This window comes from Colius striatus, chromosome 2 (assembly GCF_028858725.1).
Source record: "Colius striatus isolate bColStr4 chromosome 2, bColStr4.1.hap1, whole genome shotgun sequence".
In the NCBI taxonomy this organism is placed as follows: domain Eukaryota; kingdom Metazoa; phylum Chordata; class Aves; order Coliiformes; family Coliidae; genus Colius; species Colius striatus.
Genome location: NC_084760.1, coordinates 14,339,039 through 14,363,781, shown reverse-complemented (window position 1 = coordinate 14,363,781; position 24,743 = coordinate 14,339,039). Strand labels below are relative to the sequence as shown.

The window sequence follows — 24,743 nt, the reverse complement described above, 5'->3', positions numbered from 1 at the left end:
AAAAGGGAAAACTTATTTCAGATTAACAACAGAGTTGCTTCAGGAAACTTACAGCAAATATGATGAAGTGCCTTAAAATATAATGAAATATCTTTTAGAAAGACATTTGGAATAGACACTGGAAAGTACATTCTATGTATCTCAGATTTTCTTGAGCCTTTTATGCACTCCTAACACTTACAAAACTACTCTGAGTAGTTTTGCTTTTCTTTAAAGATCAGTCTTTGCCTCAAAATGTGTCATAATATAATTACTCAATGTACATTACTAAGGAATAATTAAAAATATAGAAGTTTATCCCAAATTTTTCAGATGAAATATTTTATATTTGATTATAATCGGTTGTTTTTTCTTTAGTAAGATTCCACACATACATTTTAAATCATTCTGGTTTATAAAGTTTTGCCTTTTTTTTTTTTTTTTTTTCTTCTCCCAATCATAGTTCTTCTTTAGTTTAGGAGAGCTCACTGATGTAATGGCTCTGGGCTATGCACCAAATTCTGTTACCTTTTTCTTCTAGAAAAAATGGCCTTCCAGGTGTAGCCCAGACCCTACAAAATAATTCTTTATTTCCAAAAGTAATATCTACTGATGTGTTGTGGCTAACAATGCTGACACAACTCTCAATCACTCTTTTATATCGATAAATCTCACTTTGCTTCTTAATATGTTATCAATGTTTTAGCCCAGCACAGTTGCTTCATCACACCATCCAACAAAAGAACTTGTAGATTTATGCAAAACTTTCTCTTTGAATGGTTATAATACCATAGAATTACAGAATTATAGAATCATAGGGGTTGGAAGGGACCTTTAGAGATCATCTAGTCCAACCCCCCTACAGAAGCAGGTCCCACCTAGATCAGGTTGCTTAGGATGAGACAAGATTTACCAAACTTGCATGTTTACAAGCAAGAATGTTGGGTTAAACTTCAGCAGATGACAAACCCTGCACCTCTGTAATGCTGGCACTGGACATACATACAATACAGTAATCAGTGCAGCAGATATTTAAGCAACAGTCACAGCAATGAATAATGGGAATTTTATCTTTAAAATGTTTATGACAGCAGTAGGAAACCTAATTTGTTACAGTTATTAACCAGGAACAGCATATTGTGTTTTGAGGTAGGATGATAAGATTAAAAAATCAAGTCTCCTTCAAGGAAAGAATTAAGAAAACATTTTAGACAAAGTCCAAATGATCTTCAGCAATACATAGTTAGTTAGTATCTAACCCAACAAGGTATCTTTGATACCAAAGTTTGACAAAAAATTTTTACAGAGTGTGAGCTATCCTAATCCTGGAATATTATCATGTAAAAAAACCCTTAAAAAGAAAACATTAGCGTTAGTAGCAAGAACAAGATATTTCAAGTACAAAAAGTCAAATTGATTTTGCTTTAAAAATGCACATTGGAAAAACAGGATCAGATTGTGAGGACAGCAACAAAGATGGGTATTTTTCTTAATATTGGACACAGATTGTGCATCATTAATACACTCAAAGAACAGTTCTAAGAACAACAGGGCAAAACAGTGAAAAATATTTTAGCCCATTATCATTATTTTCTGAAAGATGGGATTGTTAAAAGCATTGACTTATAGTCTGTAGAATGGGTTTATGGGTTGCAAATAACAAAAAGAAATACTCAAGGTGCCTATAAATTCCTTTAAACTTCTATATGCAATTTATGTAGCAATAATGAAAATTAAGCAATGTATAATACCACAACTACAGCCAAACTGCAATCTCTATTCCATTTTATTCCTTAAATAAGGAAATAGTGTTTCTATGGAGTAGCCATCCCCATTTTATTGGCTAACCTTAAAAAACATAGAGGAAACAAGAAGTAATTAAAAAGAATTAAAAAATACTAATAAAATGAGGCTGATTCCCCAGAGGCTGTGCTGCCATTCAGCAGGATCTTGACTGGCTTGAGAATCGGGCAGAGAGGAACCTCATGAGGTTCAACAAGGACAAGTGCAGAGTGCTGCATCTGGGGAGGAACAACCCCATGCACCAGTACAGGCTGGGAGTGACCTGATGGAGAGCAGCTCTGCAGGGGAGAGACCTGGAAGTGCTGGTTGATGATAAACTGAACATGAGCCAGCAATGTGCCCTCTTGGCCAAGAAGGTCAATGGCATCCTGGGATGCATCAAGAAGAGTGTGAGCAGCAATCCAAGGCAGGTTCTTCTCCCCCTCTCCTCTGCCCTGGTGAGGCCTCATCTGGAGTCCTGTGTCCAGTTCTGGGCTTTCCAGCTCAAGAGGGACAGGGAACTGCTGGAGAGAGTCGAGCGCAGGGCCACCAAGATGATCAGGGGACTGGAACATCTTCCTTATGAAGAAAGGCTGCAGAAACTGGGATTGTTTAGTCTGGAGGAGAGTGAGGGAGGATCTCATTAATATTTACAAATATCTAAATGGTGGATGTCAGGAGGCTGGGGCATCCCTTTTTTCTGTTTCATCTAGTGACAAGGGGTAAAGGGGATGAAGCTGGAACACAAAAAGTTCAATTTAAACATAAGAAAAAACTATTTCACTGTGAGGGGGATGGAGCCCTGGAACAGGCTGCCCAGAGGGGTTGTGGAGTCTCCTGCTTTGGAGGTCTTCAAAACCCGTCTGGATGTGTTCCTGAGTGACTTGATCTAGGTGGACCTGCTTTGAAAGGGAGGTTGGACTAGATGATCTCTAAAGGTCCCTTCCAACCCTAACATTCTATGATTCTTTGAAAAAGGATGTCTTTTTTTCCATAGTTTCAGAACTAAATCGTCTAAGCCATATTCATTGCTAACAATGTTTTCATTGTAGAAAGAAAGGGAAAAATTAGATTTCTAAAGTGAAACAAAAATTCTTCATCACTGCTTAATGAAGTAATCAGTGTGCAGTGCTGTGCCAACAGAGATGAGCCCAAGCAAGCACTTGTAAATTCAGGATCTCTGATTCTGTCATGTGATTCCTATAATCCCACTACTTATAGGGGGACAAGTCAACTTCCAGTGGCTGCTAAAGGCTGATAAGTGATGATCCGATGCATCTCATTGCTGGACTCTTACTCTGTGAACACAGTTAACATTTTTGTTGAGAAGAGAAAAAAAAAATCAGTAAATTCTGTATGATTTCACCCAGCAAGAAGGGGAATGCTAACTTTCTCTTTCTTGTTCACTCATTATCCATGAAGAAAATCCTCCAGTTCTAAGCAAATTAAGATGACACTGAAAAGATTTTCTAAGACTTGAGTGACATCAGTGTTGCATTCCCTCACAAATGCTTCTCAAATGAGAAAAAACACTCTTAAGGCTGATAATAGACTACTAATAAAAGCTTAATGAAAAACAAATGTGCAAGAGATTTGACTACATAATCTTGTGTCCTTCAACAGCTACAAAATAAAGGAAAGAACAACACTGCAGTGAGATGTATTTTTGGGGCAGCTCTTCTCCATAAAAAAAAAGATGTGAAATTATCCATCAATAGGTCTAAAATCAATCATGCATCTAGATTAATTTTGATAACTTTTTCCCTCATCATTTCTACTTTAAAAGGTATTTTATTCTATACAGCACCTTAGTTCACTAATAAGACTAGGAAGCTACATTTTGATGCCTTGACTTGATCAACAAAAGCACACTACTGTGTATTAAACATTTATTCAAATAACTCATATTTTTAGCTCATCATCCTTAGTTTTTTAAAAAACTGTGAAGAATTTGGTAAACCTGAAGTCTGGTCTCAACTATCGATAGGAACTTGTTTTTGTGGATTAATGCTGTAACCTTCACAGTAAACTCTCTCTCTAAACAATGTACTTCTGAGATACAATAGGATATTTTTTGAAAATGAATTCTAAATTTCCCTTTTTTCCCCGTTTTTGTTTGGTTTTTAAAATTAGGTTTGTGTTAAACATATGGGTCTCCTGGTTTCTGTATAAGTTTGCATTGATTTTTTTTCTAATTGTTTCCTGTTAATTTTATTACTAATGAAACAAGAATATTTTGTGATCCTTCTTCCAGAAAAAGTCTTTTGTTCTAAGGAGATTTTGAAGAACAAGATATGTAGGTTTGCCAGCACTGTTTCAGCTTTTGAAATGATTTCTAATTGCTCATTAGCTCTGGTGGTGTGACAGCATTTAGGGAGCAGTCAGTTTGATGTCTCTTGTGTCTTCTTTCAGGCCAGCTCTGCACTCTGCTGCTTTTTACCTCTTGTGTAAATACTGAGTTTTCTCACTTAATGGCTTATGATTGGTGTCAACACAGAAAATTTGGGAATAAAAATAACAAATTTAAAAGACTTAAAGGAAAATATTTCCTCTCTCTAGTTTTTAATTTTCATATGCACTAGGTACTTGAACTTACCGAATTTAGGACTTTAGTCTACAAACTCTTAAGTCCAAGAATATCTGGAAGCTCAGTTTTCAGAGATTAGTAAGTTTAGAAACTAAGTATTTGAAATTAGACATAAATATTCCCTGATTGTGCAGTATAAGCAGGGTCTGCACAACTCCAGATGAAGAAACCTGTCCCAAGTTTTCCCAAACTCTCAACTGTCATAATTTACCCTTGTTTTAAATGGCTCTGTAGTTTTGGTACTTAGGCTTTGTAGGAAAGCTTTTAAAAATGTAAAACCTTACATGCTAAAAAGGGGTTAAATTTTACAATTCAAATATATCTGAGGCTATGACTTGCAATTTCTGTATAGCTGGCTTGGCAGTGTTGTATGTTTTGCCGAATCCAAATTTTGGTTTTAAATATGCTTTGCTTAGGCCATAGATGGTTTTATTTCTGTTAAGAATTCCTACGACCTTTGTGGCCTTTTGCCTGTGAGCGAGGTGAGAGACCAGCGGGCCCCAATCCTGTGCCATTGACTCCCGCACTCTTAAAACTTCATTCATTTTACGCAGTCCGATCCACCTCCTCACCTCCCAAAAGCTGCTGCCTCGGAGCTGATCACGGGGGGAGCGGGAGTGCCCGAGGCACTGCCGGGCGCAGCCCTGCTGCGGCCATTTTATCGTCTAGGGGCTAGAGAAGTCGACGGCCCCCGCTGCGGGTGGCGGGCCGGACGCCCGGCGGGGCGAGAGAGCGAGTCGGGGATCTCGTCAGGGACACGCCAGTGGGGCCCGGCCGCGCCGTTCATGGAGAGGGGCGGCAGTGCGGCGCGCACCGTTTCTTCATCCTCCTCGTGTGTTCCAAGGCGCCGCCGGCGGAGTCTGGCCCAGGCCCGTCTCCCCCGCTGGGCGCCATCGGCGGTTGCTGGGCCAGACCCGGCTGGCACCCGCTCGGGGAGCTGCTAGCGGCGAGCGCGGCGAGGGAGGAGCGGGCGCGCTACCGCCGCTTCCTCTGCACAGGGGCCGGAAGGCAGCGCGGCCCGGGCCGCCGTGCGCGCGGACTTGGGAGCGGGAGAGGGCCGGGCCTCGGCGGCGCCGCCGCCGCTGCGGGTCACCCAGCCTTCCGCAGTGGGGGTGGGCGCCGGAGCGCGCAGGCCGGGGGAAGGGCCAGGCCCCGCCGCCTCGCTGGGCGATGGAGTGAGGGAGCGAGGCTCGGCAGCGGGAAGATGGCCGGTGGCGGCGGCGGCGGCGGCGGCGGCTGCAGAGACAGCTTGTTTCTGGAAGGTGCGTGCATGGCTGAGAGGGGGGGAACGTGGCCCAGGGGCTGCGTTTCCCTTCTGGCAACCAGCAAGGGGCATGGTACAGACTGGGGAATGGGGGAGGCGGGCGTATGTGTGCATCGAGGGGGGGGGTGGAATGAGTCCCCTTTGGGGGACGACGACAATGAGAGGTGGCTTTGCGGTGGGGGAAGGGTGGGTGCCGTAAGGGGTGGTTTGGTGAAAGAGACCTGCTTTTGAGGGAGGGGTTAGTGAGGGCTATTTCATTTCTTATTCTTTTTATTTTTCTTTCTTTCCTTTTTTTAATGTTCTGAGGCTTTGGAAGTGTAGTGTTTTCTTTGTAGAGGCTGAGAGCAGCCTGGGCTTGGTGCAGCAGGGCCGGTTTTACCGCGGGAGGAGTCCTTTCGGAGGGGCGGTGGGCTGCTGGGCGGCCGGGCAAGGTTAGCGCTAGGTGAGGAGAGGAAGGGAGGATTGCTGTGCCACTTCCCCTCTGCGTTTCTCTGCCTTTAGTCTTCTCCCAGGCTCCGGCCTAGCCCTTACCCTTTCCCCCTACCATAAAACGAGTCACATCTGCTTCTGAAATGCTACTTTGAAGGTTTGGGACTGAGGTTAGTTTTGGGAGATGAATAATTTCTTATGTTTCTGATACACTGTCGATGAATCTATCAGCTGCAACTGAAAGAAACCTTTAGCATTTATAAAGGCTTGGGTAATTTTTTTTTTAATGTATTGGTTTGGTGAAGTGTTTTTTCAGTCACTGTAAAGCTCTTAATTGCAATCAAAAGTCTCCTGAAATGTGAATATCTTCAACTGTTGAGCATTTACACTCTGACCGATTAAAAAAAAACCCCTGCTGTTGTAGTCTTGCAAAATTGCTATAAGCACATATCCTGACAATGTAGGCCAATAGTTTCCTAAATTCTGCTAAATTTGTGCAGCAATAGCTAAGAAAAATGTATGCTAATGAAATAAATCACTCCTCATAAGTAGAGTTTTTGAAGTCAGAGATAAGTTCAGCATTGAAGGTTTGGTAGTACCTATATTGTACAAAACATACCTCTTGCAGACTTTCTCTTGCTGCAGGGTCTTGGGGTTTAGGTTTTTATTACTAGTTGTGGAGTAGAAGTACCGTGTTGACAGAATAGCACTTGTTTCAAATAATTATTCCAAAATTCTAATGTTTAGAAACTCTTCATGGTTAATAAAGGACATCACTTGTCACTCATCTCCCTCATTCTACCTTTAAAATGTTAATCGGAGAAATGCAGACACTCTTTTTCCTCATCTCCACAGAATATAGTGAGGTTTATGCAAATGACTAAAACTGCTGTGGTGGTAAATAGTCACTATTTTCTGTGTGTACCTTGGCTAGTTGGACAGGTGGCTAAGAAGAGACAGATTTCATATGCAGCATCCACACATTCTTTTGCTTATGAGATCTCTTTCCAACAGCAGGATCAGCACAACATTAGATAGCATCCCCAGTCAAAGCATCAGTATTCCATGATTGGTGAACTGAATGACCAGCTGGTTTTGTGTTTCCTCATTGTTTGTAGACATGTTAATTTTAGGACTGATGATGTGATAGAAATCCTGAGACTGTGCCAGTATGCATGCATATGTGAAGAAAACCTAGTATGGATGGTGATAACAAAAAATTTCTGAGAGTGGCCCAAGTCCAAATGGGATGATGGTACTGTAGCAGATATATTAAGTGCTGATAAGCTTTGTACTGGTTTGAAGCAAAAGAAAAGTAGGCTTTTGGACATTATTTGAGAGGTTTGTATCAAATGTTGACTATACAGGAAAAAGTAAAGGTTTAGAATATATATATGGAGGTGGGATGGGGGGTTGCAATCTGTAGTCTGGAAACATACACCATTACATTAGATCAACTTAATGGTGTTAGAACCACCACTATCCAAAGACTAGACAAGCACGAGAATGTCAGACTTGTGAAACAAGTGTAACGTGGACAAAAATGAGCGTAAAAGTATGCAGAGTAGGAACTTAGACTGTGTATGGCAGCCATGGTTAGCAGCATGGTTTAGTGGCAGTGTTAGGTTAATGGTTAGATTCAATGATCCCAAAGATCTTTTCCAACCAAATAATTGCTCTATAATTCTATAACTTCTGTTGCAAGATGATGATTAGTACATGAGCCTCGAGTTCTATCTGTAACTAGTCTGAGTGTGTATATTTCACAGACTGTTGAAGTCTGCAAGCAAACAGAAATTGTTTACTTGATGTTTCTGGAAGTGTTACTGGCTGGTAGAGAGGAAGGAGAGGACTCCTGTGTCCATCTCTGCCATTAATGTGCAAAGCAAGTGAATTATGTGCCAAATGGATATTAGGTCTATCACTAATTGAACTCAGTCTAATGGAAACTGGCTTGTTTAAATATGTACTTACATGTGTGTATGTATGTGTAAATATAGGTACACAGAAACTTCTGGTGCTGTCATGCTTATGTTGATTATCAGTCAGACTTAAACATACATTTAAATGAAATTAATTTCCTTGAAGTATGATGGTTGTTCAGAATTTGTTTCGATTCCACATGTCCAGTAAGGTACTATTTTTCTCTCATTTAATGTAGGAGATGTTACCATGAAGAAATATGTCTGTGATTCTGCTGTTAAAGTGTTCACTTTTAATATTTTTATTAGTTTATTCTCCAATAAAAACAAAACAGTCTTTCTGGAAGGGTGTTCCTTAAGTGATTTATCTGTTGGCTTTCTGGTAATGCTATCTTGAACACAATGATTCATACTAATACATGGATTTTGTCCAGTTTTGTGTATGTGTCATCATTTTTTATGATGCGTTGTATAGACTTTTATGGAAAATGTGAAAAAGATCCCTAGAACTATAATGTTTGACTCCTTAAAGCTTTATATGTCACCATTTTGGAACAATGCTGTTAGTTGATATATATCATATAGATTGATATACATGACCTGTGTGTTTACTTTTCGTGCAGTGTCAGGACTGTTAGAATTCATAAGTGTGGAAAATACTTTATTTTTGTAATTTAAGATAATTTGCAAGTGGAATTAGTAGAACTTTAATCTCGTTTTCTGAATTCACTTTCCTACAGTAAGATTTTAAATCATGGACAGAATAGACAGAAATTCACACTAATAAAGTAGTCTTGTTTGCATGTGAATTCTTTCCTGATTTGGAGAGCTAGACATTTAGTGAGTGGAGATGGTTCCATTTGCAGGAATTCCTCTGTTTCTCAGTTGATAGTCACACCTAAATTATAAAACAATAATAGGTAAATCTATTTGAGTTTAGAATAGGGGGATTTTTCAGCATGTAGCAATAGACAGCACTGTTGATCATTACTCCTGGAGAAAAATTATGGGAGCCCTTGGTATATTCTGCCTCCTTCAATACTACCATTTTGCAAGTACATTGTAATTTCCCTTTTCTAGGCTTAAATTTTTAAATTTCCTTATGTTTGTGCAGTAGATAACAAATAAACTTTAAAGTATTCCTGTGTATGCATTTATTTTCCAGAAGCATGGAGAAACATTTTACTCCTTTTTTCAGCCTTCTAGTGGTTACAGTAGTGATACCAAGAACCAACACTGAAGTTTCTTTTTGAGGACTTTTCTAAGGAATGTTGCCAATCTCTGGCTTCAGAGCTGCTAAGAGATTTCAGCACAGTCCTTGACAGGAATTTGCTCAATTTTCATTCCATATTCTTGGCTACAGGTTTCCAAATAACAGTATGAAAACTATGTGGACTACCTGTTAGTAGCAGAATCTTCACAGTTGTCTGCCAGAGGACTCTAGAATGCTTTGGTTTTTATTCAGCTTTCCTGTAAAGAACTGTCTTCACCAAAGGGATGGTTGTAGACTTGTGAATTTTCTTAAGGTAGCTGAGATTCCAGAGTGCTACAGAAACACACAGCATTTGTGTGTAGACACAGATTTGCATTTCAAATGGTGGTCATGGGTTCCCCCCCCCCCCTTTTTTTTTTTTTTGTAATCATATTGCAAAATCTCTGACAGAAGTAATACAAATTAGTAGGACAGAGTAGTTTAAATTCAGATAAAACACATGAAAATTTTCTACCTACTGTCACTCTTTTCTTTATTTTTATCTTAACCACGAAATTTAAATTGTTGTAATCATTCTGAAACAGTCTCTGACACTTTTTTGACACAGTAGAGATAAGTATTAGCTTGAAAATGAGGGAAGGGACATTTCAAGTATCATTCACCTTCTGTCTCTACCATACTCCAAACTCCTCCTTTATACTATTGAATTCTGATTTGCATCAGTCCCATCAATGTCTAGACATGTTCTGTTCCTTTTTTCTTTTTTTCTTGAGAGTGGTTTTCTCTTAAAAAATAATATATTTGTGCCTTTCCATGGCTTACACCCAGTCCTCTGACCCATCCAGAATTTCTTTCCAGCACTGTGTATCCATCTTCTCAGGCCTTTGTTCAGCTGTACTTTCCTTTGGTTTTAAGAATAAGAGACCTTCTCATTGACTTTAATGACAGATTATTTTCTAGGAGTGAAACCCACTTGTTGAGAACTAACTCTCATCAAAGTCAAATTGAAACTATCTTGTTAGATTGGCACATAGAAAAAATAAGACACTAACTTGGGTGCTAGGTGGCATGAAATATTAAGAAAGGCTGCTTCATAAAGCATGTAGAAATATGTAAAAAATAAACTTAATTTATCTATTAATCTTCTGTAACGTACATTGTGATATGCTTGGTAGTGCATTGTAAAATAAGAGCCTGTGCCTGAGTCCTCTTACATACAGTCACTTTCTTTTTAGTTTTGAGATGTAGTATTCTAGGAGTCCAGTCTTTCCTCAGCTTCCTAAATTGGAAAGCATCTGTGTGCAGCTTTCTGGTTTTCACTGTGGATACATTTATTGTTTGGTAGTTTTTCCTAAGTAGCTGCTGCTATAATAATTTTGCACAAAATAAGACATAGAAGCTTCAGGTGTAAGAGTAACTGTTTTGTATGGGATGCTTCATCCATTATTTTCTGGCACTTGGATTTGGTAGGAAAGTATTGGTCCTTCCTCAGAAAATGCGGAGAAGTTCTATTGTTTTTTAGTGGCAAAAATAAAAGCAAAAAGAGAACATTGCTAAAAGAGATCCTTGCACTCTTCTCTATGTAAGTATAAATATCAAAGTAGTAGTAATAACATCAATATGTGGCTTGATAGTAAGTGTAAAGCAACGTTTTGCAAACATTTGCACAAATATGTTTATGGTGAGCCTATTTGGAAATTTTAGTCTTGTGCTTCTTGTTTATGTACAAGGGTAAAACGTAATGGATTATTTATTGTAATGGTTTCAGCAACAACTTTGGCTTTTATTACTGTGGTTTCTGGAAGACTATGCATGGATTCCAGTGTAATATCAGACTTTATCTTTTCTGTAGGTTTTTAGCTGTATCTCTTGGTTGATTGAGGTAACTGAGAGGTGTCAAGGTTTGTGTTGTAGCAGTTGCTGTAATGTGAGACTAGCTACCAAGCTTGTCACTTGCAAATACTGGTTTGTAAGGATACAAGGGCTTTTTGAGTCATCTCTCATAATTTTTTGCTCCTCCTTTCCCACTAAGAACTGTTGCAGAGGAGTAAGTATCTCACAGGTAAATATCACTAGAACTTCTGTAAAACTTGCCCACTTCCATAAATCAGAGAAGTCAAAATTTCTCTCCCTGAAGTGAAGGTTTCAGTTTTGCCTCAGCATGGTTTGGTTTGCTGTTAACTGGTGTTACATATATGCTGTCTGAGCAGTTGGTCAGGGATCAGGGCAGCTCTAGGATTCATTATGTGGGGAGCATATGGCTTCATCTCTGTATGCATTGGAGTGGAAGAGTGTACAGGATAGCTTAAGATACTGCAGGAGTCTGAGAAAACAAGATAAATAAAAATTCAGCTGTTATGGGAGAGGCTGTGGAGATTAACAAAGTTTTTTGGGGAAAAGAGCAAATGTACTTGTTCTAGAATGCTCTTCCATTGGGAGGAGGGAGTGTGAAGCAGAAGTGGGAAGTTCCTTCCTTTCTTTTGACCTACATTTTAGCACCTATTTGATTTCATTTTGGAAATTTACTTTTTAAGGATGGGATATTCTTAAATAAGCTGAAATCTGTGTGATATTTAAATACTTCTTGCTTAAAATTAAGACATTTAAAGCACTAGTAAAAATGTTACTATTCTTATTCATAATATAGAATTAAATCTAGTTTTATCTTGCACATTTAATTTTTAAAAGCGTATGTTCTTAAACTTCTGCTTAATATGTACAGCAGCCTAGCATATGTAATGTTTCCAGGTGAAGCCCATCTTAAGCTGTAGTGAAGTCAAAGCTGATACCCTGTGCCGGTTAAGTCAGTTGCTTGTGTCACATTCACAGTGGATACTTGTCACTTTCATAGTGGGTGCTCAGCAGCCTGTGTTGATGGATAGCATGATGCAAAAAGAATTATCTGGCAAATTTTATTTCCCTGATCCTTCCTAAATAGAAGATAAAAAATGTTTTTCATTCTGCTACTGAAGCCACAAAATTTCATTTCCTTTAGGAAATGTGAAAAAAATAACCAGTTCTTAAATAATGGGTTAAAATCAAGTAGTGTATTTTTAATCATTAAGTAACTACCTGATTCAGTGACACATGTTTAGATTGGAAGCCTTTTTTTGAGAAGTACTAGCATTAAGTAGAGCTTAGTAGTTCATTAGTACATAGACACATTTGTGAGTTGTCTTTTGATTACTTTCTATAGAATGTCATAAAAATACTGAGAACTTACTTAATTTTCTTGTATGGTGTTCTCTCCCTGCACAGAACTGGGGAGTGTGCCAAATGGAATTCAGTCTAGTATAAATCAGAATACAGAATGGCTAATGGTTATTTGGGTACTGTAGCTAACAGGAATGATGAAGAGCAAATAACTTTTGAGAAATTGGTTTGCTTTTATTTATAGTGCAATGTCGGCTGTGAGTTAAAGAGATGGCATTTTGGCAATGCTGTTGTTTGAATAACATTTTTCTAAATAATCTCTAGAAGGAATTGTGTTCTAATATATATGATGTATATGATACATGTTATATAGGATGATAGTTGGTTATATATTATATAATAGTTGGTTATTTAAAGAGTTGTAAATGTAGGAGTGCTGCCGTCTTGCAGTTAATGTGCACTAGCAGTTTGCAGCGTGGATATTGAATTTGAAAATAATACTTTCAAATTAAACTGTTGAAAGAATATTAAAATTATTGAGGTGTGATGCTATTGTCTCATATCACCAATGATAACTTGAGTGTATGGATTCCCTAAAGCAGTGAACTGTGACATTGCTGCTTTTATCTTACCATGGTACAACTACATCTTGGATGCAAAGCTGCATGCCAACTATTTATTGATTCTGTTCTTAAAAGCTTAAAATTATTAACTGGTTTGGGCATAGGGACTAACAGAATGTAATTAACCGATCAGAGTTATGTGTTGCAGCTGTGCTGCTATTAGGACTCACTGCTGCAGGTCGGGGAGAGGAAGAGGTCTACTTCGCTTTCCCTATTGCTTCTCGGCCCCAAATTCCAGCCTCCTGGTATGTCTCATACTGTCCATCATCCCTGAGACTTACCAGTTTATTGTCAAAGAGGTTGAATTTGCTTGCCAGACTGGCACTTTGCCAAACCTCTGTTGAATTGGCTTACTGAAGGGTAATTGGAGAAATAGGACAGTGGCTTGGACTGGGGAGAGCAGACAGATTCTGCATGTGAGAGGAATAGGCCATTCTCCCTTTCATCCTTCTCTGGTGAGCTGTTAAGTCAGGTTAAGATGTAATGCATAACTTAAACTTTAGAATAAATGCTTCTGTGTAAAAACAGCTTTATTCTGCCCAGGGAAGCTCAATTATTTTAAATGAGAGGTTAACTTCTGTGCAAACCAAGTTTATGCTGAGGGCTGGAGACTGAAGGGTTTGGTTATTCTTCCCACATTGGTCAGCAGGTTAACGAACAAGTGCTGTAAGTGGTGCATGACTCAAGGAAACGTTCCGAAATGCATGTCCTAGTACTTCCTATGAAAGAATAATTTGAAGTGAAAGACATAGAATTTGGGATATCTTTCTGTAACTGAATCTTGAATGATTATAAATAAAGAAGAATGATGGTTCAGAAAATCTGTGAGAATCTTTCTTGGTTTTTTGCTTCTTTTCAGACCATATAAACTGTAGCTGGAGAAAAATCTCCCTAGGGCTTTGTTTTTTAATAAGACTTACAACAGCAATGTTTTAGGAAGGCTAAATACCAAAAATATTTTGCTAGTGTGGTAAAACATAATACTATATGACATGAATATTATGTAATCTTAGAAATTTATGTCTGTAAGAAACAACTGCAAAAATATTTATTTCCATGAGAATGTTTTTATCTGGTGTCCTATGGTTGTTTTACTGAAATTTATTCTACTGATGGGATTTTTATTAATGTTGTAGTATATAATGTTGTGTTTGTTTGGCATGTTCAATTTTTATGACTTATTAGCAAAATACGAGTATCCTACTGATGACAGGATTCAACATCACGGTAACAGAAAAATTATTCAAGGGCCAACTAGGTGAGAAACTATGTAGTAGATGTTAGATTTCGTATTTACAATTTCTTTGCAATTTCTGCAGATCTTTTGGAAACACTGAAGTCCACTGTAACTTTATTTCTACCAAGATTTACTACTCAAAATGGAATTTAAGGATCCTTTACAGTTAGGAATAAACTGGCAAAAGTGAACTTCTGAACTACTCTGGTCCAGGTTATTAGGATTGCATATACCTTACACAGTGGGACAATAAATCTTTAACTGAGATTACTAGTTCTGACATAAGACAGATGATACTTCCTCATCTTATTGCCTTACAAGTTTACTGAGAAAAAGTTTATTCTTCCAGGGATATTAAGGTTATTTTCTAGCTTTTTAAAAATAAAGCCTGCTTAGTGAATTTTAGCATGCTCTGATTTAGTTAGCAGTTGTCAGTATTCCTTGAACTTGTTGATTTTTACATCTAATGGAGTTTGATACTTCCATTACAAAGATTTCTGTGTTTTTAATGCACTAGTGTAGTTGCATTGCATCATGCCTCATTGCATTAGTTGCAAAGGAAGTCGAAGTACATAATGTGTCTAGCATGAGCAGGAGTCTGTTGTGTTTGCGTTCTATCTGATTTTTTTTTTTCTATAAACAACCATGATTTACTTGATTTTTAAACTGTATGCTTATTTCTAGGATCACTTTCTAACTTGTAGCAGTCCCCATGTGTGGGGCCATACTGTATGGCCATGTGAGTAATTGTGCCGGGGATTCACAACACAGCCGGGCCTAGCTAACTGCTCCGTGCTGCTCAGTGACGGTTCTGTGGCCCCTCCCTGAGACCGTGCTCTCACAGCTTCACTTGAGTCAACACTGGCACTTGTCTGGCTTCATGGCAAGTTGGCTGAAGGAACTAAATTGGCGGAAAACTAATCTGGGGGATTGGCGGGGAAGGGGGAGGGGGGGGAAGTGATGGTGGAGCTACACTATATTACTTTTCATCCATATCAGCAATCTAATCCAGCAGACTGCCCTCTCAAATGAGTATAAAAGTTTGCCAGTTATCACTAAGAATAGAGGAAAAAGAGCAAGTCTTTGTCCTTTACAGAAAGGCAAGTGCAATTTTTTCTCACAGCTTAGAGTTTAACTTTCTCATCCTCCTTTCATCCTTTCCCTACTCAGATTTTTCTAAAACATGCCTTTTTCCTCTGACTAAATTACAGAGCTTTTCTAGGTTGTTGAGTGTACTTCTTTTTTTCCTGTTCATTTTGGGTGAATTTTAAACATTTGACAACAACAAAAAAATCTTGCTTTCTTTCCTGCTTTAATTGCATTTTAGAGTTTCTTTTTTTTCCTTTTTTTTTTTCCCCTACATTCACAAGTTATTTTCTTGTAGGAGTCATGGAACCTTTCTGGACCCTAATTTCTCTATGTTTATATAGAATGAATAATATCTATCTGACATAGTCTTCAAAAGTTTGTAGCATAAATCCAGAAGTGTTAAATAATAAAAATTCTAGATTCTTTTTCTTCCTGCTTTTGGTTTGTAGATACAGTGCATTATTTCAACCTTAACGTTCCAATTATTGCAGCACCTGGAAGCCTTCTCAGGGTGTTGGTTGCCTCATTTCCCGGTAGTCAGGCTGAGTTATTAATTTTATTCTGCATGTAACTGCCTTTCAGCACTTTCTAAAAATAGATTACCGTTTGTTTAGTGCTGCTATATTCTCAGTTGTACGAGCTTAGATTTTTTTATGAAAATGGATCCCACGGTGCATAACTAAGTCTAAAATGAGAAGTGTTTAAATCAGATGTATAACGTACTGTAAGATTTCCTGCGGTGTTTTGCTTATCTTCTAAAACTCAGTGTTCAGAATTTGGGATCATACGTGATTAACATCACATACTGATTTGCTACAGAAATAATATTCTAAATATTCTAGAGTACTTGTTCAAGTGTCATCTTCCTTGAAATGGCTTATTAGCTTTATATACTTTTTCACATTTTGAGAGTAAATTTACAGTTCAGAAATTGTCTTTGGCCTACCTAACCTTTTTATCCTCCAATCTTTTCTATAAAATAGGAAGCTATCTCTGCTATGGTTATATTTTCCTATAAAAACTCTGTACCTTTCTTCTCCCTTTCTGATTTTGTTAGTGTATCTCCAGTCCAGCATTAGATGTCTTATGCACATAGAGAATTATATAAATTCATAACAGTGGAGATGAAAATATAATTTTTTTATTTGTTTCTTTTTTTTCTTTATTGTTGTAACCTGCTTTTGGTGTTACTTGAATTATTTTGCTTGCCTGGAAAGTTTGAGTGGTTAACAGACTTAGTGAGAGAAAAAGAGGGGAAAGTGACTGAAGTACTTTGCTTTGGAAGTGTTTGTAGTGGTTCAGTTGCCCTAGATCATGCTTTGTACCTATGAGTAGTCACTGGTTTTACTTGCCTGCTGGTTGGAATCGTGTGTTGGAGCCTCCTGTCGAAACCAAGACCAGTTAGAGCAGTTTGCTTGGGACTTTATTTAATCTCCACGACATCTCATGGTCCACTCATGAGCACCGTCATGGTAAAAAATAAATTTGCTGAGTACAGTTGGTCCTAGCATCTTGATTAACAAAGGAATGAAACAGTATCAGCTCCAGTATTGATCACTGAGGGATACTAGCAGCTGCGTTTGTGCTGGTAGTCATCACCCTTTGACCCCAGTGGTCCAGCTGCTTTTCCTCTCACATTCTCATTCATTTGCTTAGTCCGTGTTTCTCTAGTCTGGCTTTAAGGACGCAGTGGAAAATCATGTCAAAAGCCTTACAGTACCCATTGTTTTCCACTGACCTGTAGAGCAAGCCATCTTGCTGCAGAATGCAGTTGGGTTAGTTGTGCACAATTAGCCCTTGGAAAATACATACTGACTGTTCACCTTCTTGTCATTGTGTAGCTGGGAATGAATTCCTGGAAGATTCGATCAATAACTTTCTTGGGCTGAGGTGAAGCCAGCTTGCCTGTAGTTAATCAGATGATCTTTGTTGCTTATCTTGAAGATAGATAAAATTATTTTCCAGTTATTAGGAACCTCTCTCATGCAGTGACCTTATAAAGATAATGTAGAGGAGCCTAACAGTGACATCACTAAACTTCCTCAACACTGTCAGGTACATCCTCTCTGATCCTATGGACTTCTACACATGCAACTAGCTTAAATGTTCCTTATTTGTATCTTCCTTGACAGTAGGAGATGTAGCATTCCCACATATTCTGCTGAAAGAGTTTGGGAACTGGGAAGTCAGAGGGCAGAACTTACCAGTGAAATCTGGAGTGACGAAAAACCCAAAAAGGATCAAGTTCTTCAGTTTTTTCCATATTCTTTGTCACTAGGTTCCTATCTTGTTGAGTAGTGGGCCCATGTTTTCTGTAGCATTCCTTTTGCTGCTGATGTAAATAAAGAAATCCTCTTGAAGCACTTCTGTATTGTTTTCTGATGCTATCATAAGGGCAGTGTCCTTAGGTGATACTCCCCCATCTCTGTTGGGAGAATCGGTAGAAAAGGTCAAGAAACACTAGTTGTCTCTTGTGTGGTATCTTACCTGGAAGACTTTCAAAGACATCACAAAGAAAATATTTAACGTACTTCAAAGCTCTGTCCTCTTTTTATCCTGCTTTGTTGCTCCTTGTTAATACTTAGCAAATGTTAAACACAGTTCATCAAATGATCAGACTTACACAGTTCAGTGTTCCCGAGTCTACATAATTTTTCTACATAATATTCTGCACTGTAAGCAACCCAATGTGCATAGAAAATCCTGAAGAAAACCGCTGGTTATTTATCAGAATATGCAGATTTTAATCTTGAAACTGAAGACCTCTTATGAATGCTTTCTCTTTGCAAATGTTTTGCCCAGGAGTGGATACTTTGTATTTATCACTTGTTTTCTGTTGACAGCACATTCTTGAAGGAATATCTGAGAAATAAAAGTTGTCTTCATATGCAAATGTCCATACTTTGTATCCATTAGACTGGTATCATAGAAGTGAACGCTGCTGAATGCTGTGTTTCATGTACTATCTCAGCTACTACCAGTTTATGATTACTACCTATCATTGGAAGTGACTTTGACAGGTTATTTTGCATCTGCAGCTGATTTAGGAAGAAGAAAGTTAAAGCATCTTTTAAGCAATAAATCTCTAAATCAATAAATGTAGTTTAGGCTCTTCTCAATGAATTCCAGTAATAGGACAAGGGTGGTGGGTATAAGATGGAATGTAAGAGCTTCCAAAGAAATAGAATGAAGAATTCCTTTATTGTGAGGGTGACAGGGCACTGGAACAGGCTGCCCAGATGGGTTGTTGAGTCTCCTTCTCTGGAGATACTCAGAACCCACCTGGATGAGTGCCTGTGTGACCCACACTCACTGGCCCTGTTCTGGCAGCAGAGTTGGACTAGATGAACTGTTATGGTTCTTTGCAGCCCTAGAGATTCTGTGATTCCATGCACATCTCTTGAGTATCCTTAGTGCCTGAAACAAGCTGAGTTCTTTGCTGTCCCTTACCTCTGCTGTACTGTCACAGCTGTGCTGTGATAGTGTGATTGAACAGAGGAGGGAACTGGGATGCTTGAAATATAACTTCTGCTTCCCCTCGAGGTATTTTTGTCTGAATTAGTTTCCTTCCACGGGTTTGCTCTCAGTGAAGAAACAGGTGTGCTGACAGACAGAGCACAGGACAGGGGCAAGAAACCCCAGCTTTTAGAAAGAGATGCATAAAAACATTCATGTAGTGCTGCTTCAGAATGTGAAAATACAACCGTCCTGTGGTTACACAGTTAATGTACTAGAGCTGATGGTATCAAGGCTGGAAGATAAAAACTGTTTTTTGTAGAAGTCTGAGGAAGCACGCCTGAAAGAATGATAAAGCAATGAGGAAAGTAGAACAATTAAAAAATATTTCAGTGTCAGATTTTTATGACTGCTATATCCTCTAAAAAATGTATGTGATGACTCTAAATGAAAAATAGATTAGAAAGCTTAGAAAGCATTGTTTTTAATTTACCTAAATATGAGTCTGGATGAAGAAAGTGTTTTTGAGCACATTTAAATTAATTTGCATTTTTTGTGAGTGATGGAATGAGTAATAAGTTGGTTGCAGTTGTCATGCTCTCAGCATTTGTAAGATGAGACTTGTATTATTTCTTTACCAGTGTAACTGGGGAAAATAATATAAATTTAGGTCCTACTGGAAAAAACACCTTAGTCCTGAAACAAACCTATCTTTGATTTAAGTTTCATAATGAGGGCAGTTCTTGGACAGACAGGAAGAGATGTGACCTTAGCAGACAAAAGACTTGTAAAAGCTTCTGTGTTGTAATGGAAACATTAAAGTATCTACTGTTGTATTCAGGGGTGGTGGGGAGTTCTTCTGGCAATCCAGTGATACGTTTGAAAAAGTAGCTTTCCGAGAAAAATTGTTCTTTGTGTGGCCAGTAAATGCATCTGGCATCTGTGGTTGGTTGACCTTGCCTGATTGCCAAGCTGCTCTGTCACTTGCCCTCTTCAACTGTAAGAAGGATGAGAGAAAATATGGTGAGAGGCTCATGTGTTGAGATAAGGGCAAGAAGATAATTCAGCAGTTACCATCATAGAAAGAACAGACACAACTTGGGGAAAATAATTCATTACCAAGCAAAATGGGTAGGGTAATGAGAAATAAAACCAAATCTTTAAACACCCTCTCCTCACCCCTTCCATCTTCCTGAGTTCAACTTCACTCATGATTTCTTTACCCCTTCCCCCCCAAGCAGTGCAGGTGAACAGGGAATGGGAGTTGTGGTCAGTTCACTCCATGTTGTCTCTGCTGTTCCTTCCTCCTCACACTCTTCCCATGCTCCAATATGGGGTCCCACTCACAGGCTTCAGTTCTTCATATGCTGCTCCAGCATTTTTGAAGAGAGTGCAGTCCTTCAGGAGCAGACTACTCACTCACAGGTCTGGCCATGAACCTTTTCCTGTGTGAGCTTTCCACAGGGTCACAGCTTCCGTCAGATGCATACACCTTCTCCCTGCACTGCAGGTGTATCTCTGCTCCCCTCTGTCCTCCGTGGCTGCAGGGGCAGAGCGTCACCATAGGCTCCACCATGGGCTGCATGGGGGTCTCTGCTCTGGTGTCTGCAGCACCTCCTCTCCATCTTTCTCCACAGACCTTGGTGTCTGCAATGTTGTTGCTCTTCTATTCTCACCCCTCTCTCTTGGCTGCGGTTGTACAACAGTTTCCCTCTCTCTTAAATATGTTATCCCAGAGGTGCTACCATTGTCACTGATGAACACAGCCTTGGTCAGCAGCAAGTCTGTCTTAGAACTGGCTGGAACTGGCTCTTTCTAACATGGGGGCAGCTTCTGGCATCTTCTCACTGAAGCTACCCCTTCAGCTCACCTGCACTACCAAAACCTTGCAAGCGCAGTACAGCTAGGAATAGAAATGCTTTTCTGGTGAGCTATAATACAGGTTCATATGGAATGATTGACCTTAGAGCACGAGGTACAAGGCATGCAAAATAATCTCCTGAGGTGATGTCTTCTGTTGGACACTAATATTTACTAAATACCAATATGTCACTTAAGTGTTTTTAGACAGGAAGAATTTAAAGGATTTTTTAAAAAATGTATTATAACTTCAATCTTTTTTTCATGGAGATTCACTGTGAACTCTTTTTCTTTCTTTGAAGAATTGCTTAATGACACTGTTGAATGATAGAAACTTCTCATAAAAGACTTTGCAAAATAGTGCCCATACACAATAACTTCAAGATGTTAATCTGCTTTCTGTTCTTTCTACAAGCATACTTTGTTTTGTAATCCAAAATTTGTTAATTGGATTTTACACAAAAAGACTGTATGGGGAATTTTAGAAAGCTGGTTTCAGGATGTGGCTAATCATGTCCTAAAAGTTCTAACAAAAACTAAAATGCAAGTTATTTTTTCAGGAAATTATTGGCTTTTTAAAAATGACAGGTAACTGATCAAAATTGTTTAAAAAAAAGGCAGTGAAATACATTAGATGCACCTGTTTAAGCTGTCTGTTTATATTCCATCTAGTTTCTTGGGCTCAAAAGTGCTTACCTCCCTTGATATAACAGCATCAAAGGGAGCTTGTAGCAGGAAGAAAAATGATTTGTCATTGCTAGTGAAATCTTCTCCAGCATGCTGCTCTTTGTGGACAGAGGTTAACTCAATAACTAAGGACCAATTCTGCTATTTGACTGTTTCAGAATGTGAATCTGTCTTGCTGATTAAAATGGCCTTGATAGTGTATATAGTAAAAATTGCATCATAGAGGTTCCAGATTTAAGTCTTACTACAAAATAGAATCTTGGACAAGGAACTCAGTGAACTTGGGGACATCATGACTAACATGATGGTATACTTCTAGATTTGCATTTTTGGTAGGATCAAGATTGCTAAGGAGTGAAAATTGATCCAGAGCTGGGATGCTGAGACTGTCATACTCACATACTGACAACTGAGCTCATCTGTGGTGGTGGACAAACCACTGAATATAGAAATACTCAATTAACACAAAAGACTACAGAAAATCTTACACTTTTTGAAAAGAAACTAAAATGGAGCCGCAGTGTAAAGTATTTGCAGACAGCTTGGGACTTATTTAAAGATACTATTGGAGGCTTACAACGTTTGCTGCTTATTTAAATAGACTTCAAATGTTGGCCTGGATAAACAGCAGGGTGAAGTGAAATGTCTGAAAAAAAAGTCCTCCGTTTTGAATGTGAAGTTTTGTCTGAATTATGGAAATAGAGAATAATAAAAAAGCAGGTGGATTTAGCCTATAATTATAACAGGCCAAAAAAAAAAAAGGTTACTAGCTCTGAACAGGCATAAAACCTATTGTGAAGTATTTCTTTGAACTCAGCAGAAAAGTTTCTCAAGTATCTATAGTTACCCTGGACAATCAAGTTATAAAAGGTAGCTTTGGAGAATTTGAGGCCATAAGTGAAACAAGGAATTGCTTTCACTCACTTTGACAACACTTTTGGAGGTCTTCATGGCATAATATTTAAGAAGGATGTGACAGAGTGAAACGGGTTGAACTACTGGGGGTCGAACTGCTAAAGAGCAGCTCTTCAGAGAGAGACCCGGGAGTCCTGATTGATAATAAATTAACCATGAGCCAGCAATGTGCCCTTGTGGCCAAGAAGGCCAATGGCATCCTGGGATGCCTCAAGAAGAGTGTGGCCAGCAGGTCGAGGGAGGTCCTGCTCCCCCTCTCCTCTGCCCTGGTGAGGCCTCGTCTGGAGTCCTGTGTCCAGTTCTGGGCTTCTCAGCTCAAGAGGGACAGGGGACTTCTGCAGAGAGTCCAGCACTGGGCCACCAAGATGATCAGGGGGCTGGAGCGTCTTCCTTATGAGGAAAGGCTGCGGGAACTGGGGCTGTTTAGTCTGGAGAAGAGGAGACCGAGGGGAGATCTTATTAAAATTTACAGATATCTAAATGGTGAGTGTCAGGCGATTGGGGCATCCCTTTTTTCTATAGTACATAGTAACAGGACAAGGGGTGATGGGATGAAGCTGGAACACAAAAAGTTCCACTTAAACATAAGAAGAAACTATTTCACTGTTCAGGTGAGGGAACCCTGGCACAGGCTGCCCAGAGGGGTTGTAGAGTCTCCTTCTTTGGAGGTCTTCAAGACCTGCCTGGACACATTCCTATGCAACCTGATCTAAGTGAACCTGCTTTAGCAGGGGGGTTGAAGTAGATCATCTGTAACGGTCCCTTCCAACTCCTACCATTCTATGATTCTATGAAACATAAGGGAAGAAATTGCAGTACATTAAGCAAATATTGAACAGGGCAGCAGGATCAAATGTTGTTCATCCAAGTTTCGTAAGAGGATCTTGGGGATAAAGAAGCTAATCATTTTATTTGTTTGTTAGCATCATCTTTCTGCTACAGTTAAAAAAAGTTGCTAGTATGATACCAGTGGAGATATTTTGAAGAACTTCACCTTAGCTTTGTGATATAGAGCCCAAATTTGTAGAAATTATAAGAGCATAATTTAATTGTTCCTTCTGTAAAGTTCTCTGCCAAAGGCTTTTGGAGAGGCTGAGATGCCTCTATGTACTGGCGACAAATGGAGAAAGGGGGGAAAAATGGTTAGTTTTCTTATTAGGAAGAGTAACTGATTCAATTTCACAAGGTTCTGTGTTAACACTGGTGAACAGATAAAGTGAATAGGGTTTGGTAGTGATGTTACAAAGTTTGTTGTGACAAAGTAGGTGTTGCATACTTTACTTGAGTTAGTATAATGGCTAACTATTTAAAGAAAATTGCAGATGCTCAGGCTTTGAGTTATGTAGGTTAAAATTATGTATGAAATTCAGTGTAGGTAAATGCCAAATGATTTAAATGAATGAAACGTAGGAAGGAGAGTTTTTGTAGACAGTGATTGACTCTGAACTGATTCTTACCAATTCTTACCAGATGGACTTATCTAGTATGTGAAGATCAATGCATTTCTCCATAGTGGTGCAAAGAGCAAATCCTTCCTATGGAACAAACAAAGAACAAAACAGAAACATCATATTGCTTCTGTAGAAATTCATGGCATGTAAGCATCTTGAATGTTCCTCATAGTGTTGGCTTCCTCTCCCTAGCTCAAAAAGGACAGAGTAGCAGAGAGAAGCATCAAGAGTAATTTAAAGACATGAAACAGCTTTTACTTGAGGAAAAATGAAAACTCAGTTTTTTTTCCTTTTTATGCCTGGGAAAAGGACATCCATGAAAGAATACAACAGGGATGTGTGCAATCATGAATGAGTAGGGAAGGATTGCTTTCACTGTCTCCCAAAGTACAAGAACTGGAGGAGTGAAGTACTAAGTAGTTACAAAAGATGCCAGATTGACTCAGGACAAACAAAAAAAAGATACTTAGTCATATAATGTATAATTAAGCTGAAGCACTATCTGCTGCAAGATGCTGTTGATCAATAACATAGAGTTAATTAAAAAAGCAAGCAGGGAGAAGAAAAAAGCAAGCGAAGGCTGTTTAATCCTTATGTCATTCATGGCTTGGGAAGTCCATGATAGATGCAAGTAGGTGGAAGCAGAGATAGAATACGCAATAAATATTTGTGTGCACTGTTTATAGGTTACCCTGTGGATCTGTTGCTGGTTCTGATGTTGTTTTTTTCCTTTCCCATCAAAACATGGTTACATTTATTGTTTCTAAATGCATTTCCAACTATGTAAAGAAAAATATAATCAGAAAAGACACATTTGAATCAAAAAATGCTGCGTTGTTTGTCATACAGAATTTGTGAGAAAGCTCTTAGTTGCAATCATTAGGGCCTGATGTAAAAAGTGCTTTGCTTTAATGAATGCTATCTCCATGCTCTGGACCTCCTTTACTAAAGAATACTCCCGTGCCATGACATTGTATGAAAAAGTCCTGTGTGTGGCATGTAGCTCATATCAAGAGAGGTAGCCCTTTCACAGGTGTCAGTAAAGCAGTTGAAATCCTTGTAAAACTACCTTATGTCATAATTTTTAATAGCTTGT

The 24,743-nt window shown here is 38.8% G+C and overlaps 1 protein-coding gene across 2 annotated transcripts in view; it reads left to right on the top strand.

The window, feature by feature from the left end:
* The first annotated feature begins 5,386 nt into the window (after window positions 1-5,386).
* The window catches only part of SENP6 (SUMO specific peptidase 6), a 79,073-nt gene continuing 59,716 nt past the window's right edge, over window positions 5,387-24,743 (top strand). For both annotated transcript variants that reach the window (XM_061989807.1, XM_061989806.1), the window contains exon 1: window positions 5,387-5,610. In XM_061989807.1, the coding sequence (XP_061845791.1) occupies window positions 5,553-5,610 (58 nt within the window). In that variant the 5' untranslated portion in view covers window positions 5,387-5,552. The remainder of the gene's footprint in view (window positions 5,611-24,743) is intronic.